A 19,525-nucleotide genomic window follows, 5' to 3' on the forward strand; every position below is an offset into this window, starting at 1 on the left:
TCCACAAAAGCTACTGCCTCATCACATTCAGTATTAGCAGGGCTTTTTTTCAGCTGAAACGCGGTGGAACGGAGTTCCGAAACCTCCTGAAAATGGTCACATGGCTGGTGGCCCCACCCCCTGATCTCCAGACAGAGGGGAGTTTAGATTGCCCTCCGTGCCATGGAGGGCAATCTAAACTCCCCTCTGTCTGGTGATCAGGGGGTGGGGCCACCAGCCATGTGACCATTTTCTCTGAGGGCAACCCACTGAGTTCCCCCACCTCCTTTCCCAGAAAAAAAGCCCTGAGTATTAGTTACATATACTGTATGCTGTCTTGTGAACTGCTAAAAGGAGTGTAGAAAAGAAGGCATTCTAAATCAAAGCCAAGTTTAAAAAAAACATGAAATCAAGATCACACACCAAACTGTCGTATTACTAGTATCTTCCTTCTCTTTATTTTTTAAAGTGCTGGTGCATGCATGACAATTCTTGGGAGTTTCATAACTAGCCCAATCTCTGCAAGCATGAACTGAAGTAACACTACTGTTACATGTGGCTTGGTGGTGTGGCTTGTGATGTGCCATTAATTCCATGGTTACTCCTCCACAACCTGCTGTAAACTAGCATCGCTTGTCTAAGAAGGAAGCGTCGAAAGGAGTCTCACCAAAGTTTCAAGGTGAAACACAATACAACTGATAGTGAATTTGTCAATTAGAAGCTGTAGCGGGGCTGCGGATATGAAAATCACCAATTTCATTCTTTGAAGTAAAAATATGTATTATGTTCTAGGCCAGAGACATAAATGTCTAGATAAAAGAAGGGGAGGCAGTATCTAGCATAAGCCCCCCACTTTTGATGGAGAAAGGATGAAACTGACAAGGCTTTCTTCATTTCTGTTCAGCAGCTAGAGTTGGAAGGTTAAAATGAAAGGAGATGAACATTAACAAATTCTCCTCATTTTGCCTTCTTCCATGGATCAACAGTAATAATTGCATGAAGTGTGCATAGTAAGAGAGATTAGTTGCTTTTCTTCCCTCAACTCTTCCTTTCCTCTCTGCTTGATACCTGCTAGGACTCTGGGATCTCAAGAAGGTCCACCATTAATAAGGCCAAGTCCACCACTGATAGCTAAATCACACCCATGGTGGTGGAAATCATGAAGTTGCCTCTACTTCCTCTACCAGAGAGGAGAGGAGGAGTTGAGGGAAGAAAAGGAACTAATCTCTCTTACTACGCACACAACCTACAAGGAGGAGAGGAAAGAAGAGCCCTTCTTCCCTCAGATATATGCCTTCTTGAGAGCCAGTTAGATGTAGTGTTGTTCAACAAGGACCTACCCACCATGCACCCACCCTCAACAATCAAGATCTCTCAATCCTAATTTATGCTGATGCTGTTGCTCTACTATCTCGCACATCGATAGGATTGCTGGCTAGCTTTAACTCCTACTGTGCTGAGGAAGGCTTAACTACATATAAACGTATAAATGTTGAGAAATCCAAAGTAGTCTTTGCTAGAGGATGCCACCTGAAGAAAAAGGACTGGAGGATGGAAGATACCAACACTGAACAAGTAACAACATTTAGATATTTAGGCATTACATTCTCCCAAGACCTATCTTGGAAAAATCAGTTCCAATCCATCTCCTACAAGATAACACCATATTTAAATAGCTTGACACGTTTCTTTCACATAGAAGGAGGAAAATATTCCTCGGTAGCTATAAAGATCTTTTGGGGTAAAATTAATCAAATGATACTTTATGGTGCCAGAGTATGGGTCAAAGGTATTATCTGAGACTATTGATTCATTTTTATTAACATTCCTGAGAAAAATAACCAAATTAACAAAGTGTGTATCCAGTATAGTTATCTGCCAAGAATTTGCAATCTCTTCATTAGAATCACTAGCTTGGCTGGATGCATTTAGACTTTGAATCAAGATCCTCTTTAACTACAGATCTAAACTCTTTTTTAGATTAAGAGAAGATCCCTTCCAGAGTAAATGGAAGAGGCTGGTTAACCAGAGACTGGAACAATTAGGCTTTACTCCAATTTTACTACTTTATGAAGGAAGCGAGAAAGCCACATTCCAAAGGGTCAAAAAGCAGTTATTGCTGCTAGATTTCAGAAGCACAAACAAGTGCGCAAGAAGGGACTGTTCTCTTGCCTACAATGGACTCGAACCTCCAGATACTTTATCAGCATATTTAAAGTCCATGACAATACCTAGATATTTTCTTGGCTGCTAGACTGAACGCTGTATTAACTCTAGAAATGAAAGGTCACTTTTTAAGAATTCCCTTTTCAGAACGTGTTTCTCTAATACAAGGAAGATAGGCACCTTAGCTCATCTAGTTATTGAATGCCCAAATTTCAGTGAGGAGACAAAGATGGATTACTTCCATACTTGAGAAGAATGAGCTCACAAATATTAATCAGAGCCTTCTTCTTTTCTTTTACAAGATAAGAACCCATACATAACCAGGTCTCTGGCATCCTACCTTTTAGTAATCCAACCTAAAATTAGGAAATTTTTGTGATTGGAGTGAGATTCTTTTATCACTGTTATTGGTAATAGTAGTTTTAGTATTTTGGTTTTTGTTTGTTAATGTGGGATCAAGCTTAAGGCTATGGCCAAAAGAGCTGTACCAGGAAAGGAAAAATAACCGTTTTGGTGTAGTGGTTAAGAGCAATGGGACTCTAATCTGGAGAACCAGGTTTGATTCCCCACTACTCCACTTGAAGCCAGCTGGGTGACCTTTGGCAGTCACAGCTCTCTCAGCCCCACCCACCTCACAGGGTGATTGTTGTGGGGATAACAACAACATACTTTGTAAACCACTCTGAGTGGGTGTTAAGTTTCCTGAAAGGTGGTATATAAATTGAATATTGTGGTTGTTATTAACTGCTACAGCTTTGATTAGCTGCTTACCTTTACATATCTCGTACAGGAACCAAGAGAGGAAGAGGAGAACCTATAGTTTGCTGTCACATGGACTCCATTTCTTGCATTATTATGGCCAGTGGATTATCCCAATTGGTAGTCAGCACTTCCCTCTCTTACTGTCTGGGCAAATATTAACTATTTCTAAGCATCAATGTCCTACTCTGGGGAGGAAGAAGCAACGGTAACTAAAAGTAGCTGGTCCCCTGCCCACCCGTCTCTTCTGGGGCTGGGCAGCCAATGAGTCAGGGGGGCACTAGACAAGTGGGCCCCCATAATGGCACCTTGCCATTAGCCTGAACTATGCCCCGACTGAACGGGAAGTCTATAATTACCCACAGAAGCTCTAAGGAGGTGATGGAACCTGGGAACCAACAACCAGAAGAAAAAGGAGCCTGCACTGAAGGACCAATGGCGATTGCTCTCATGCCCATCTTCCCACATACTTTACCATCAAGCCCTGCTAGAGTCCACTGGACCCAATCACCTGCTTAGGATACCATAACATGAGTTTACCTGATTTTCTTTCCTCAGATTTTAGAGCTCATGTATAGGTTCCAGGCCTTATCATTAAAGACACAGTTGTCTGTCACAGGGTTCTGAGCTCTGCACAGAATGGAAAGGGGTGGGTGGACACTCCATTTGCTGGCCCAGTGAAGATGTGGTAGGATTAGGTAGTATCTCATGCCCCATTCACACCGCCCACCCCCAGTCTCCTTTGCAAGGCTCAATTGATTACTCTTTTGGTTTACAAACCACAAGTAGATAAACACTAGAGGTGCAAATGAGACTAATTTTACCTTTAAAATTTCCAAGGAATAAGCCAGGAAGAATCTGCAAGAAAGAAACAGAATATCACATGTAGATCTCTTGTGGTAACACAAGTTGACGCAGATCAATTTGCATACAGGATGGAACAAGAGACTGCTCAAAGCCTATACAGTCTGAAAGCACAGCAAGTTTAACATGTTTTCCTTGTAATGTTTCCGACACTAATACTTCACTGTGAAATGTTTTTCTTTTGGGTTGTAATGCCCCAGAGCCTAAGAGTACTAAAAAATTAAGCACATGTTTCACATAAGATTGTAATATTAGGTAGAATGTAAACACCTGGAAACCAGGTGCTGGAACTTGCCTACAGTTTTTTCCTAGACAGTTCCTTGTGCTTTCCCCCCCTTAGCATCTAGGGCCTAATGCAGTTATACTGTGTATGTTTTAGGTGTGTGTGTGTGTGTTAAGAAACACATGCAATGGTAACCGTAAGTGAAAAACCCTTCACAAACAACATATATCCAGTGCATAGAATTCATTGCTGCACACAAAGGCGACCACTAGATTAGAAGGTTTTAAAGTGTTCTAAGACAAATTGACGGTTAATAAATGAACACTATCTACATAACAGCTAAATGGAAACTCTAGATTCTGAGACAGTAAACCACTGAACACTGGTGGCAAGGGGTGACAGCAGGGAAGGGCCATTGGCTCCACGTCTTCCCAGAATCATTCTGGGAAACAGGATGCTAGACGAGTTCTCCTGTGTTCTTCATCTTCAGCGTGTCTCCTGCTTTCCAATCATCATGAACTATAATATATCCCTCACGCATCTGGGATTAAGGTAAGCAACTGGAGGCCACAGGGTTAGATCTAGATTTTCAATACCAGCTGGTCCTCTTTTTGCCAATCTAGAAGCTAGAAAGGTGCATGGAGGAAGTGAGGTTCTATAGAAATGTCTTTGTCCACCAAAGCAGACTGCCAGCAAATCCAAAGACGTGGGTCTATCACATCACACATTCTACACAAAACAACCCTTAGGTAACTTCAAGGCAAGCTGGACTAATTCCAGGTCATCTGTGAAATTTTTATTTAAATTTAAGACAGAAGAAGACCCAAAACTTCAGTTTTAGAAAAGGTATCTTCTAGGGAGCCTGGGTCTCCTGGTGGGGGTGAGGGATCCGCCCCCAGCCACCATTCACCTGGACAGCGTGGGGGGGGGAGGGGGAACAGGCATCCTGGGTGCACCCGATAGTGCTCCTGCACATGTTCCTGGGCCTGCACGATGATGTCATTTCCTGGGAGTGACATTACTGTGCCGCCCTGAGAGTGCTCCCATGCTTCGCAGAGAGCTGATCTGAGCTTGACGTCATTGCACAGGCCCAGAGGAGTGTGCACGTTTTGCAGTGGGCCAATTTTGGCACTGGGAAGTGTGGGAGCACTCCTGAGGTGGTTCGATGATGTTACTTCTAGGAAGTGACATCATTGTGAGGGCCCAGGAGCATGCACACACTTTGTAGCAGGCCAATTTGGATCCCAAACATGCCAAATTGGGCCCCTTTGGGGCCTAAATTGGCCCACTGCGAAGTACGGGAGCACTCCCAGGGTGGTGCAATGTTACTTCTGGGAAGTGATGCCATTGTGCAGGCCCAGACCCAAATCAGTCCGCTTCCCAAAATGATATCATTGTGCCAGCCTGGGAGCACAAGCATGCTTCACATGTGAGGAGCAGAAACAAGGCTGAGTGCTGTGTTCCCCCCACCCCTCCTGCCAGAAGGGTAAGGGGACCTGGCAACCTTGGTATCTTCCTTAGTTCCAAATGGGGGAAGGAAATACAAATGTTTTAAAGGGCATGCTTTAAAAATTATAACTGTAAACCTATTTATCCTAAAAAAGGCCCGGTTACTGGTTCAGGAGTGTGGATGCCCCATTCAGCCCTGAACTCCTGTTCATACAAATAAGATCTTTATTTAAAGGTGAGGGAGTAAACCAGGGGAATAAAATTTGGGGGTTTCGAACAAACAGTGTTGTCAATAAAATAAATGAAGAGGTCCCAAATCCCCACTTAGGGAGTACTTGACTTTCAGTCTTTGAGATCTCACTTGCACACTCTATTAGGGGCTTGATAGAAAATGGCTGCTTTATGGCTCCAAGAAATAAGGGGACCTCACAAAAGCAGAAACACTCCAAACAGAAGGCCCACACCTGATGATGGTTACTCTTCATCCACCTCTTTTTCCCTCCATCTCTCCAGGTTCTCTCCTCTCAGAAATTCCCCCCTCAGAACCTTCACTTTTTCATATTTCTTGCTTCTAACTGCCATCTTCCAACTGTTCAATTACTAAGCAACCACTCCTCAGCCTCTCTTTAAAACTGTCTCCCTCTATAGGGCAATGCTTTCTTTTTCTCAATAACAAATATTTTACAAGGCTTACATAATAATAATTTGCACAAGATTTAAGTGCATCCCTCATGATCTGGTAAACCAGGATAAATCTTCAGTCAATTATTTTATCAGCTTCCTTGATAATGAGACATAAGAGGTTTGGGATTGTGTTTTTCATTTCAAGGAAGTATGTACACATGCTGAATTAATGAATTAATGCTGTTGAAGATGAAGGCCATTAGAGGGTTGCCAGGTCCCCTTACCCTCCCGGTGGGAGGTTGGAGACATGGCACTTACCTCTCTGATGGAGTGGTGCGCATGTGCGGAGCCACTTCTAAGAAGTAATGTCATCATGCAGGCCACATGCTGGCACTGGGAGCACACCAAATTTGGGCCCAAATCAACCTGGATCAGGCTGCTACAAAGTGTGGGAGCACGGCTGTGCTCCACAGCAGCCTGAATTGGCCCAGATCGGGCCACTGCAGCAGCCCAATTTGGGCCAAATCAGGCTGCCACGCTGCCTGTGAGCATGCACCAGAAGGCACATCCCCCCCCCCTTCACCAGCCAGGTAAGCAGTGTAGGGTGGGGGTGGAGGGTAGGAGCAGGGATCCTCTGCCCCCGGTGGGGGACTGGCATCCCTAAGGCCATAGCAGTGTACATCAAACAAGTACTGCTTGCCGAACTGTATGGATACATGCAGCCCATAAAGTGTGAGCAATTACTGCTTTTTACATTTTTTACTTCATTTATACTCCACCTTTTGCCCCAGTGGGGACTCAAAGTGGCTTCCATTGTTCTCCACTCCTCCATTTTATCCTCACAACAATCTGTGAGGTAGATAAGGCTGAGTGGTGACTGACTGGCTTAAGATCAGCTAGTAAGCTTCCATGGCAGAGTAGGGATTTCAACCTGGGTCTCCCAGATCCTACACCAACACTTTAACCACTACACCACTCCAGCTTAATAGTATGGAACTAAACCATGCTCTTCTAGTACTGTAACTGGGATACACACTCATTACATATCTCTGTACTGCAAAGGTCGTTGCCAGTAAACAGCTACAAAAAGTCAACTACTCCAAAATCACCATATGACCAATGGTATGTACTCCAATAGCATCTCCTTGCAGAAGTCCTCTGTTTTAATTCCTTTACCCTCTGAACACAGAAAGCAATGGGCTTGTAACCCTTTTTTAAATGCTTATCTCCTGTCACAAGACTTCAAGGTGAAGTGGGAAGGTCCTAGATTTTACAAAAATGCTTTTAACTCTCCTGTACCACCTCAGCAAAGGGAATACAGGCACTGGTTGTTTTCAATCGCCTTTTAACTTTTAAGACACATTTTTGTTTAAATATTCTTGATTTAATAAAACCAACTTCCCTATTTCCTTCTCTCTTTAAATACTATGTCACGTATTAATGAAAGAACAGCCTTCTCCTACAGCTTTTCATTTTTTAAAAAATAGGATCTAGTTGAACTAAGGCCTTATTAATAAATAAATACTGGAGATTGCACAAAATGTTCTGGAATATTGCCCAGGACTCTTTTGTGAACAGGCACATGGGTTAGATCTTGACCAAGACAATGCTACTGAATGGCACCGGGTGATTTACCAGCATTTGCAGCCCCGTGGGCAAAATTGGATGCCAGAAACATTCCAGGCCTTACCGTTTATGACAGATGTAGAGATGGGAAAGACCCTTAGTTAACACACTTTGGGGTCAGCACAGCTAAGAAAAGGACTCCATCCCTCCCCCAACTATCCAAATGCTGTTTATTTCTTTAGTCATATTGCTTTAAAAATAGATTGTTCCAGGACTTTTTTTCAGCAGGAACGTGGTGGAATGGAGTTCTGGCACCTCTTAAGAATGGTCACATGGCCGGTGGCCCCGCCCCCTGGAGATCAGGAGACAGGGCCACCGGCTGTGTGACCATTTTCGCCAAGGGCAATTTAAACTTCAAAAAACTCCCCCCTTGTTCCAGCTGACCCAAAGTGGCGTCATTGTGCGGTCTTGAGTTCCACCACTTCTTCCCCCGCCCCCCCAAAAGCCCTGGATTGTTCAAACTGCTCGATTCAGTACATGTTTGTTTGGAGTTAAGTCTCGCTGATTCCCATAAGATTTGTTCCTAAACAGGCACACACAGGACTGTAGTGTAAGGCTTCAGATCAACAGTTCATCCCATCCCCCTCACTCAAAGGTAGCGTACGGACCATCACCATCATTTGGAAAACTTAATTCTGTTGAGTAGCACCCATTCTAGATCACAATTGGGAAAATACGGATCATAAAAAGGAAAGTAAAAGTCTAGTTTCTTCCTAATTCAAAGCATACAGTATTATCAGTCCTGTACCCCTCCCTTGTAAAGTGAGGGCAATCCTAAACACAGTGGCACTCTTGTAAGTCCACCGATGACTTATTTTAGGGTTTCTGTGGGAAGGAGCAGAATTGGTCTTGGCCAGTCAGTCATAAAGGGGCAGTATATGCCATATTCCCTCCAAAATGAACTGTAACCAATGAAATTGGGTTGCCAGGAAAAAAGGTTTCTGTACTAAGTACTTTGTGCAAAAGTTTACAGCAATGTGCAGAGATGTGCGGAGGAGGAGATTACAGAGACAAGCCATTAATTATCAGTCTGTCTCTACTGCTTCCTCCTTATATATACTCATCCAAATTCTTGTCAGCCATCCTAGATGTCAAACTGATGCAGTTTACATGACAAGTCCCAGCTAGGGAAATTGTGTTTGGTCTGCAAAGATTCACACAAACATCCTTTCTTACAGCTACAGCAGAGAGAGCTTTTCTATCACAAGACTGTTCTCTGTAGCTACCAAGTTACAAATAAGGCTGTATAGGGATTATGTGCCAGAATGCAGAGAGAAAGCAGGAAGCAAACAAACAGAACTTTATGAGCACAACAAGACTTATTACTTGTTTCAGACAGCCTGACCCAAGCTTGTTTGCATGAATCATGACTTACTGCAGTGTCTGAATGTGGCCTGATATTGACGTTAGAATAGCAACACAAAGGGTTAGAACCAACAAAGGCAAGTGAAAATAAGCCCATACTTAAAAAAAATAATAATCACATTTGTTGAGTAATTCTGAGTCCATTGTCACTTCTCCTTAAAGGTAAAGGTAGTCCCCTGTGCAAGCACCTATGGGGGGGACGTCACATCACGACGTTTTCTTGGCGGACCTTTTGCGGGGTGGTTTGCCATTGCCTTCCCCAGTCATTTACACTTTACCCCCAGGAAACTGGGTACTCATTTTACTGACCTCAGAAGGATGGAAGGCTGGGTCAACCTCGAGCTGGCTATCTGAACCCAGCTTCCACCAGGATCGAACTCAGGTCGTGAGCAGAGCTTGGGCTGCAGTACTGCCGCTTACCACTCTGCGCCACGGGGCTTCTCACTTCCCCTTAGTGGAGCATGTAAGAGATGTAAAATTTCCAGAAATGTTGGAAGCTATTGGGAAAAATCTCTCCCTCTTCATTCTTTCTGGGGGGAAATGGACATATATGTAATATTTATTTTACTACCAAACCTAAACTTATTTTTCTCTTTTGAAATCGTAAGTGACACATTTATAACTTAGTTTAGAAAATTATACTATTTGGTGTATTTATGTAACTATGTGGCATATATGGAAATATAAATACCTTAGGTTTCTACAGGAAAATAGCAAATATACCCAGTAATTGAGAGAGCAGAGCAAATTGCTGCACCCTGTTCTATCTTAGCCCATGTATTGTTTATTTTTGCTACCTGAGAGGTAAAAAAAAAATAAAAGTTGAAATTTGAAAACAAATCCCATAGTAAATAAAAAAATATTGTTTAGGCAGAAACAGACTCATACAGACACAAAAGAATTATCAGTATATTTGGATATCCCATTAAACTTTATAAGAGTGAAAAAACTAAACTGCTTAATAACATTATCAAATGCAATATAGCATATTGATTTTGCCAAAATTTACATTTAAACAATAAACATATCCCTGAAAATATGTTGCATGTGTCTACAGTACACATACATATTTTTATCTAATGCTGTATATGGAGTAAAAACTTTGTGTTAAAAAGTATTTCACTAATTCCAAAAGAGAAACTATTTCACAGGCGGCTCTATTTTGTGTTCCCTGAAATTTCCTGATTTAGAATTGCCAAACTGGGGGGGGGGGATAATCCTTGGGGAAAACCCCTCCCCAATTTCTAGGCCTTCACATCACTAGGGGCAAAAAGTAAATGTCACTGGCCCACGCACCCCCCCCCCCCCAATCCATGGGGCTCAAAGTGCACAGATTAGATAAAGAGGACTACACGGGACGCTTAAATGATAGATACATGTAAACTCAGATAGCAAGACATTCCTCTGAATGAGGGTTGGACATTATACTGTGTGCAGCATTACTGTTGGTCTAATACATAATGGATAGTAGGAAGATGATCCAGGAACCAATTGTGGCAACAGCAGCTGCCCGGGTGGGGCACGGGGGTTCCCATCAGAAACTTTAGGAATAGCAAGTAAGCCTTTCTGGCTTAAGAGCAAAAGGGAACATTTAAACGGAGATACTTCATCACTGGCTGACTCTTCTAGCCTGCACCATACAAGGCCATGGCAAAACAGTATGGTTCGTTACCAACTAAGGGCATTTCTGCTGATGGAGTAGGGCATGTCTAGGGCACATGTTTGGGACATTAATGGCTCATGATGATATCAAGCATAATGTCACTAAAATTACCAATGAAAAAAATCACTAGCATCACCTCATAAGCTTGGTCACTCAGCCGCCACTTCCACTTCTAGTTTCCCCCATTTGACCCTTAGCTACAGTAAGTTAAGAGCCTCAGCCTGGTTTGTTTTCCAGGTTCTACTCCTAGAAAGCAGAGGGAAACTTCAAGGCACAACAGACAGGACCCCCTTCACTTCTATAAACAGACTAGCACTGGCTATGCTGTGAAGACAATACATGAAGCTACTTTGTACAGAGTCAGACCATTGGGCTACGCAGGCCAATGCTGTCTACTCTGACCAGCAGTAGGTCTCCAGTTGGGTCCGCTAACACCTTTCCTGGTGCCTGCTAAATGGTTTTAGAAAATGGATAGGGCCAGGTGGGGCTTTTGCAAAGCATTGCTTCTGACTGGCCACTGGAGTACTGATTGGCTATGGAGATTTTTAAAAACATTGCTTGGCAGAAGCTGCTTCCACAGTATAAGTATCTTCATTGTGTGACTGACGGTAAGCTGTAGCAGCCATTTTGTGGCAGGCTCCATTTCCTGCAGCAGTCATTCTACGGCAGCCATTTTCCTGCTGTACTCACCACACTGTATCAGAATTCCAAATGTGCCCACAGGTTCAAATAGGTTGGGGTTCCCTGGTCTAGAGGGTTTGACAGTCAAGCCAATCTTACTCTTCATTCTATGCTCATTATTACTTGATGACGTTAGGACATGGGCAAATAGAGGCCATCTGTTGTACAGATTAAATGTTGTTTAGTGTTTCCCCAGTATAAAAGGTAGACCATTTTAAAAAGAGAGGCTACTGGTAAGAGTAGGTCAGCATCCTTACAGAAATATGATTGTAATAGCTTCCTTGATGTTCCTAGGATTCTAGTTCTAACCAACACTTCAGATGGTACGTAGATTGGTGGAATGAATAGCTGTTAGAAGCAAAACTATAATAGACAGCATCTTGCAGAAAAGAAAAGAGGGCCATGCTTTTTTTTAGTTGCCACTTCCCCCCCCCCCCATTATCAATGGTTTCACAGTAAGATTTTATTACAACAGATCATACGGTGGGCGTTACAGAACTGTTCACACACGCACAGTAAGTATGAGTGAAAGTCAATGTAGTAAAGAGGTTAGAGTGACCGACTAGGGTCTGGCAGACTCAGGTTCAAATCCCAATTCTACCATGAAAGCTCACTGGGTGACCCTAGGCCAATGACTCTCTCACAGTCTAACCAACCACACAGGGTAGTTGTGAGGATAACACGGAAGAGGGCAGAAAAATGTTGCTGAGGTGGGGGAACAGAATATAAAACAGACTGCTGCAATGTGGTATATGCCCTTGAAGACTGTTCCAGCTACAGCTGGTAAGACTGCTTGCAGCCCAAATGCTGACTGCAGTGAATTGTAGGGACCACATCACTCCAGTATTATTATCCCCACAACACAACTGGGGCTTTGGGCTGAGAAGAGCGGCTTACCCATGACCATCAGCTGAGTTCAGGGCAGCAGTAGAATTTGAACCAGCAAAGTACTGGTTTGTAACCCAAAACACTTAACCACTATGCTATAACAGCTTGCATGCTGCTATTATATGAACCTACCATGGTGATTATATTTACTTACACTGTGTAATCCACCTTGAGTCTTGCTGATAAAAGCAGACTATAAATGAGGTAAATAAATATCCAACCACTGTGGCCATCTTCAGGGGCTCTTCTGTGGGCGCCCTCACCATCTCAGCTTAGAAGGGTGGCAACCGAAGAAAGGCCCTTCTCGATGATGGCATAAAAATCCTGGAACATCCTCCCTGAGGAGATCCATCAGTCTCCCTCTGGCATGAGCTTTCTCAAGCAAGTGAAGACTTAAGTGTTTCATCTGGCATTCCCTCACTGATCCTCCTTCCTGGTTACCAGTTTTAACTGTGCATGTGTTTTGTTTAACTGTTGTTTTCATACTATGCATTTCAAAAGCTTGGTTTAATGCTTCTGATAGTGTGCTATCTTGGGGACCCTAAGCTCGGTGGAAAGCCATTACAGAATTTTTTTTTCCAAACAAATACAGTGCCATAATTTGGTTTCTGCATCATCACGCATAGCTATAAGAGCCATCGCAGATCAAAGGCTAGAGACAGATCGCGGTAAATCCCAACCCCGCGGGGCCCGTTCACACGTTCAACTGCAAATCATCAAGTACTAAGGGATGCTTTCGCACGTGTGAATCAGTTCCATAAGGTGGAGGCGGTACACAAGCAAGGTTTATAAGAAGCTCCGGCTAAGAAACGAAGCCCAACGCCCTCCTTTCTCGCAGCAACGGAAGGGAAGGCAACCTGCCCACTGGAGCGCATTAAAGAATACACCCGACCCGAGTCGCCCCGCTGCTGAATAACCAGCTGCAAGTTCCTCGAACATCTGAGGCGTTTCCGCCCTCGGTATATGCAAATAGCAAGGCACATATACGCAAAGACAGCAAACACACGGAGAGAATATTCGCGGCGGACTGCGTGGCCCAGACAGATCCGGACGTAAACTGGAGGCGAGTCTGAAATCAACACGCACCACTTTGAGCCCGCACGTGCCTTTGGGAAACGCACACCCACCCTTAAGCGTCCACAAAGTTCTTGCAAAGCAAGCGTCACTTAAGATAAGCCTTCCAAAATACGGAGGCGGATCCTTCTGCAAGCTCTTGCACGCGAACACGCAAACCACACACAAAGTAGAGAAGATTTACCTTGTTCATCCCATTCCCCATGGCTCTAAGCGGCTTGAAACTTTTGCACCGCAGACTTGAAGGCAGCCTAATGGGCGGAGAGCTGCAAATCGGGAAATGCGAGGTAGGGGTGGGGGAAGGAAAGGGGAATATTTACTTCTTAAGAGTGAGCGGCTGAGTATATGAGCGATATTATTAGCTACTCTGCCATGAAAGATCTTTTCACCATAAGATTAACAGGGACTGTCCCTTTTAAGCCTCTTATGATCAACGGTTCTTTTCCCCTAGACTTCCGCGGATAAAACCCCAGAAGAACTAGTTAAAGCCTCTCCGTTGCCAGGAATTGCGTCTCTCTCACTCCGGCCCCTTCTAGCTTCACCACTCCCACGTGTGATTAAAACCCAGGCGCCGAGAAAGCTTCGCACGTTGACACCGCTAAGCACCCTGGAACTTGTAGTTGTTATACTTATTCGTTGAACAAGTTTGACGCAACCAAACACTAGCACACCCAGCATGCCCAGCGCCAAGGATGGGCTTCGCCTTCCAGAAGGCACTCGCGGAGCCTGGAAGCCCCGCCCACTTTCATTCCTGGAAGGATGAGTAAGCGGCGGCGGCGCGGCGCAGCGGCGGACAGTTGTGGGGGTGTCGTGTTTGTTTGGTTTCTGGGCAATTGCAGGCAAATTACTCGACATGTCTTTTTTGCAGATAAATAAATATTGGGATTTGTTGCTATTTATGCAAAACAGGACTTGATGGCCGGACTTTCCCACCAGTAAACGGTTGATCTGTCAAGTTGTTTTTCTGTTTCATGTGCTGGGTTACCCCAGTTTTCAGATGACTCCACACAGACACGTGTATCCTGGCCTGCTTTTCTTCCGAGTGCTGAAGCTTGTATAACCGGCTTTGGCTTGCATGCTGGGTTTTACAACATTTCAAAATCTTGCTTGACAAGAAACTGTGTGGAGGTAGAATTGCCAACCTCCAGGTGAAGCATGGAAATCTCCGGGAAGGGCAAGAGCTCCAGACAATACAGAAAAATGGCTGCTTCAGAGGGTGAAGTCTTTGGTATTATACCTTGCTGAGCTCTTTCCGCCCCAAACACTGCGCTCCCCACGTTCCTCCCCCAAAGCTCCAAGTATTTCCCAAATAGGAGTAGGGAACCTTATGTGGAGGCCTGGGCCACGTTGCCTTCTATTTGATGTTCAGATATTCACATCATCATCCCCAGGGCTACCAAGTCTGGGTTGGGAAATTTCTGGAGATTTGGGGATAAAGCCTGGGATAGGGTTGCCAACTCCAAGTTGGGAAATTCCTGGGGATCTGGGGGGTGAAACCTGGAGAAAGTAGGGTTTGGGGAAGGAAAGGACCTTGGCATGGCATAATTCCATAGAGTCCACCCCCCAAAGTAGTCATTTTCTCCAGGTGAACTGATCTCTGTGGCCTGGGTACCAGTTGTAATTCCGGGAGATCTCCAGCCACTACCTGGAGGCTGGCAACCCTAGCCTGGGAGGATGGGATTTGGGGATGGGCCTGAGCCAGGTATAATATCATACAGTCTACCCTCAAAAGCACCCTGACCTGGATAGCCCAGGTGAGCCTGATCTCATCAGATTTCAGAAGCTAAGTAGGGTTGGCCTTGGTTAGTGATTGGATGGGGTTGCAGAGTCAGGCAATGACAAGCCACCTCTCTTAGTCTCTTGTCTTGAAAATCCTGCCCATAAGTCAGCTATGACTGGACAGCACTCTCCACAGTCACACCCTCCAAAGCAGCCATTTTCTCCAGGGGAACTGAACTGTTGAAGTCGAACTTAGATGGCTGGCAACCTTAGTCACCCCCTCAGATATAAACAATTGTAGGAAGAACAATCTATGTTAAATAGCTATGCTGTTGCCAAAGGTGGGGGGGGGGGACAAGGTCCTCCTTAGGAATGAAATTAAGTACACCTTTATTTATACCCACCATTGTGCCCCAGTTTACATCATTCCTCCATTTATCCTCACAACAACCTTGTGAGGCAGGTTAGGCTGAGAGAGTGCAAGCGTCCACAACACAGTGGGGATTCAAACCTGGATCTCCCAGATCCTAATCCAGCAGTCTAACCACTACACCACATTGGCTCCCAGTATAATCAGAACACGGGGCCAGGAAGGTTCAGATTTCCAATAAGCTCACAGGCTGATTTCAATCAGTGACTATCAGTGCAATCCTAAGGACACTTTCCTAGGTGTAAGATCCATTGAATAGACCTGAGTAGGATTCCAAGAAGATGTCCTTAGGATTGCAATAATTTCTCAGCCTATCCTACTGCACAGAGTTTTTTTTGAGGATTTAAATAAATTATTATTATTGTTACTATTATTATTATTAAAGGAGAAGGCTATTAAACCATGTATAACATTGTGTATTAAATACAGGAAACACTGCCATATAGTCAGCTTTATGTAAGGAGATTCGAAACTGCCTTTTCACATAAAAATTAACACTCTGGCTACTGTGGTGTGTAATTCTGTACATCTGAGCCATTGTGACAATAGGGAGGTAAGAAATCTGTATCATTAGAAAGTATGGATTTTGTATGTAAACAAGCACAGGAAACACTCTGGATTCATATTGCTTGCATGATGAGTCTCGCTTTATATAAGCAAAGAAGATAAGCAGGTCAACTACCAGCCCCCGCCACCCAAAAAGGCAATGTCATCCTTCAGTCGTCTGCCCAGCACTGATAAGGAGGCATTGTTCCAACAATAGCAATCAAATAACAAGTCATTGGAGCTAATTTTGCACAGCTGGGGAGATAAAATACACAGCCAAAAATATTCCCATTGCTGCACTTGCTAAATCTTGTGTGTGTGTCAATTTACAACTTCATTCTCAAAAACCTTTCTTATTACAAGCCCAGTTCACAAAGGATTTGTTTTTGCTACCTTCAGGACAATTAATTATTGTTTTTAACATTTTTTTTAAAAGCACAGTGTAGTTACTAGATGCTGACCTCAGATTTTGGACAAACCAGATTCAAAACTACACTCTCCCATGAAGCTTGTTGGGTGACCTTGGGCTTGTTACTTTCCTCCCAGCCAAACCTCTTTCAGGGGATTGTTGAGGGTAGTCCGCCCACTACAACACACTGGTCCCTATGCCTGTCCTGAGAACCCAGGAAGAGAGGAATTACCAAGTTGAGGATCTTAGAGGATTTATGCCTCCTTCCAAATTTTATGGCAGCTGTGTATACTGAAAAGTCCCAGACTTTCTGTGGCCTCCCTTGTGGGTGTCCAGGGCTGGTGTCAGCATGTGTTAAGGTGGGGCAGCTGCCAGGGCCCGTGGCTTCTGGTGGGGTCCACTGCTGCTGACTCCCTCTCCCCCCAACCAGGCAAATGCTCATCTTTGGTGTCCCTGTCATAGAAACTATGGCATGTTGTCTTTCGTTCCCCTTTATCCTATCATTGCTGAGAATTGGCCAGGCTGCAGATAAGGCAGAGGAAAGACTTGAACTCCCTGCTCTACTGTTAATTGTCACCTTAGGAAAACCAAACAGTATTTGCTGGAGGAGATTCATGTGGTGATGGTGGTGGTGAGCAGAGCAATTTCTACATTATTATAAACAGGAGTCTTGTGGCTCCTTAAAGGCTAACTTGATTTAATTCCAGCTTCAGCTTCTGTGGACTATATAACTGTGCTTGTGTGTCTCTTTTCTAGACAGATTAATGCTCCACTCAGAGCAGTGAACAAAGTTGGTGTTATTATTAACCCCACAATACAGCTGGGGAACTGGGGCTGAGAGGAGCAGCCACGTGCTTGTTAGTGTTTAAAACTGTTTACCAAAATTCTGGGATGAAATTCAGCCCCACTTGCACTTTTAAGGGAAGAACATGTAAAGAAGTGGCTCTATACTTTATCCTTTTAGGACTTGGTCATCTAGACATTAATAAACAATGTCCCCATACTACAGCCACTTGCCACTTTCCGTAAACAAAAAGCACTTAGGATATTAACCCCAGAAAAAGAACCTGTGTTTGTGTGTGTTTCGGCTGGTAGCTTTTCTCCTCAAATCATGAGATTAGGGTGTACTGGGGTACATTTTTACCCCAATGTAACATTTTGGGATTTTTTTTTTACTGGAGGGGGAAGAAATATGCCTGGAAGTAGAATGTTTTCACGCTGACCAATGCCACCTTCCCTGGCAGTATGGTCCATTTGAGTCACACTGCAATCTTACACAGACTTATAACCCTTCTTGATTTCAGTTGACTTAGAAAGGTGTTGGTCTGCTTAGGTTGGCAGTCAGGTAATAACAACAACAACAACAACAACAACAACAACATTCAATTTATATACCACCCTTCAGGAGAACTTAATGCCCACTCAGAGCAGTTTACAAAGTATGCCATTATTATCCCTACAACAAAACACCCTGTGAGGTGGGTGGGGCTGAGAGAGCTCCAGAGAACTGTGGCTAGCCCAAGGTCCCCCAGCTGGCTTCAAGTGGAGGTACCATGGTTGCTGTTGCCAGCATTATGGGTGGAGCAGCAGATGGGGACAGCATTGGGATGGATGGGCCATGAATTTGCTGTGTCAAAACTGGATGGAATCAAAGGTACTCCTTTAGAAAGTATGAGTAGTTTTGCCACACATTTCTACTGGGGAAAGTAGCTTTCAGTCAAGTAATGGCACCCACAGAAAGAATCACTTGACCTAATATTTCTGTAAATAAAGAAAGCAGACGCTTCAGGAAATTTCACAATATCCTTTTATATTATTATTATTATTATTTCACCTGCTAAGATGGTTACTTTATTTGTCACTGTCGAGCAGAAAATGAAACTTATCTTAATCGCATTGAATATCTGAACTGAAATGCAGAGAGACAATTTCATATTCAGGAACGTTTCCAGTGCTGAGTAATTTTACTGTTTAATATAAGCTGATAATATCTGACCAAATATTCAGGGGGGAGGGAGTAAAATCACTATAGAAATGAAGGTAGATTTCCTGTGTCACTTGAAATCTTATGTGAAGCCATGAAGAGAAGCCTCTCACAGTTTCAGTGATGAAACCATATGGAACTGTTTTCAGAGTTTCACTGTTTCTTCTAGTGTTATGAAACAGGTGTGTTTTTACCAGTTTATTCAGCTGTGTGTTTCGACACAATTTTCAGCATGGAACCCGTCGAAAATGCTGTCTAATTTGGGATGATATAACCAACTGAAAGTGTACACACGCATAAATCAGAGCTCCCTGATACATGTTCCACCAATGTGTTTCCTGGCATCCGCTTCCTTGTTCCCTAAAGCATATTTTCTGTAAAGCAGACTGTAAATATAAGGCTGGTGAGCAATGCATGCTAAGGAGAGCATTCAGAGTTGTGCCCCACTCCATTTATGGAAGTTCTTGTGACACAAAATTCACGTTGACCTTGGTGTGGTATAATGGTTAGAGTGTTGGACCAGGATCTGGGTTTTTTGCTGGGTTTTTTTTCAAACGCCCTGCATAAAATGTCTACATAGTGACAATCCATTCATAGCATCTGAAGAAGTGAGCGCTAGTCCACAAAAGCTTATGTTGGGGAGAGGGAGTTAGTTTTTAAGGTGCCACAAGAACCCTGTTTATTTTTGCCGCAACAGCCTTACATGGTAAGCCCCCTGGAATTACCTGTTTCCAACTGCTAAAATGTTTACATAGAGTCTTATAGCATCTCTGGGATATTTCCCACTCTCCTAGCTTTCCACAAACTATGTAAAACCAAATTATTCAAGAGGGCTTTTTTTAAAACTGGTGATTCAAACCTAAGTCTCCCACATCCTACTCTGAAACTCTAACCACTACACTACATTGGTTGAAGGGGGCTGCTGTTGAACATTAGCAAGTAGCTGGGCCTGGGTGAATCATGCAAGCCATAAGTTGTCCAATCTGCCTTAAGTCTCGGTGATAATGTTTAAAATTTCTCAGGAAGGAAAGAGTTCCTGATCCAGTGAGCACCATCTGAAGCAGCCCTCTGTCTCT

The 19,525-nt window shown here is 43.8% G+C and overlaps 1 protein-coding gene across 1 annotated transcript in view; it reads right to left on the reverse strand.

Moving 5' to 3' along the window:
- The window catches only part of DUSP22 (dual specificity phosphatase 22), a 47,492-nt gene extending 33,607 nt beyond the window's left edge, over positions 1 to 13,885 (reverse strand). The window contains exons 1-2 of the mRNA XM_054985627.1: positions 13,546 to 13,885; positions 3,729 to 3,762 (exon numbers count right to left, since the gene is read on the reverse strand). Of these exons, the coding sequence (XP_054841602.1) occupies positions 3,729 to 3,762; positions 13,546 to 13,566 (55 nt within the window). The 5' untranslated portion in view covers positions 13,567 to 13,885. The remainder of the gene's footprint in view (positions 1 to 3,728; positions 3,763 to 13,545) is intronic.
- Between the last annotated feature and the right edge of the window lie 5,640 nt (positions 13,886 to 19,525).

Source organism: Eublepharis macularius, chromosome 7 (assembly GCF_028583425.1).
Source record: "Eublepharis macularius isolate TG4126 chromosome 7, MPM_Emac_v1.0, whole genome shotgun sequence".
Taxonomy (NCBI): domain Eukaryota; kingdom Metazoa; phylum Chordata; class Lepidosauria; order Squamata; family Eublepharidae; genus Eublepharis; species Eublepharis macularius.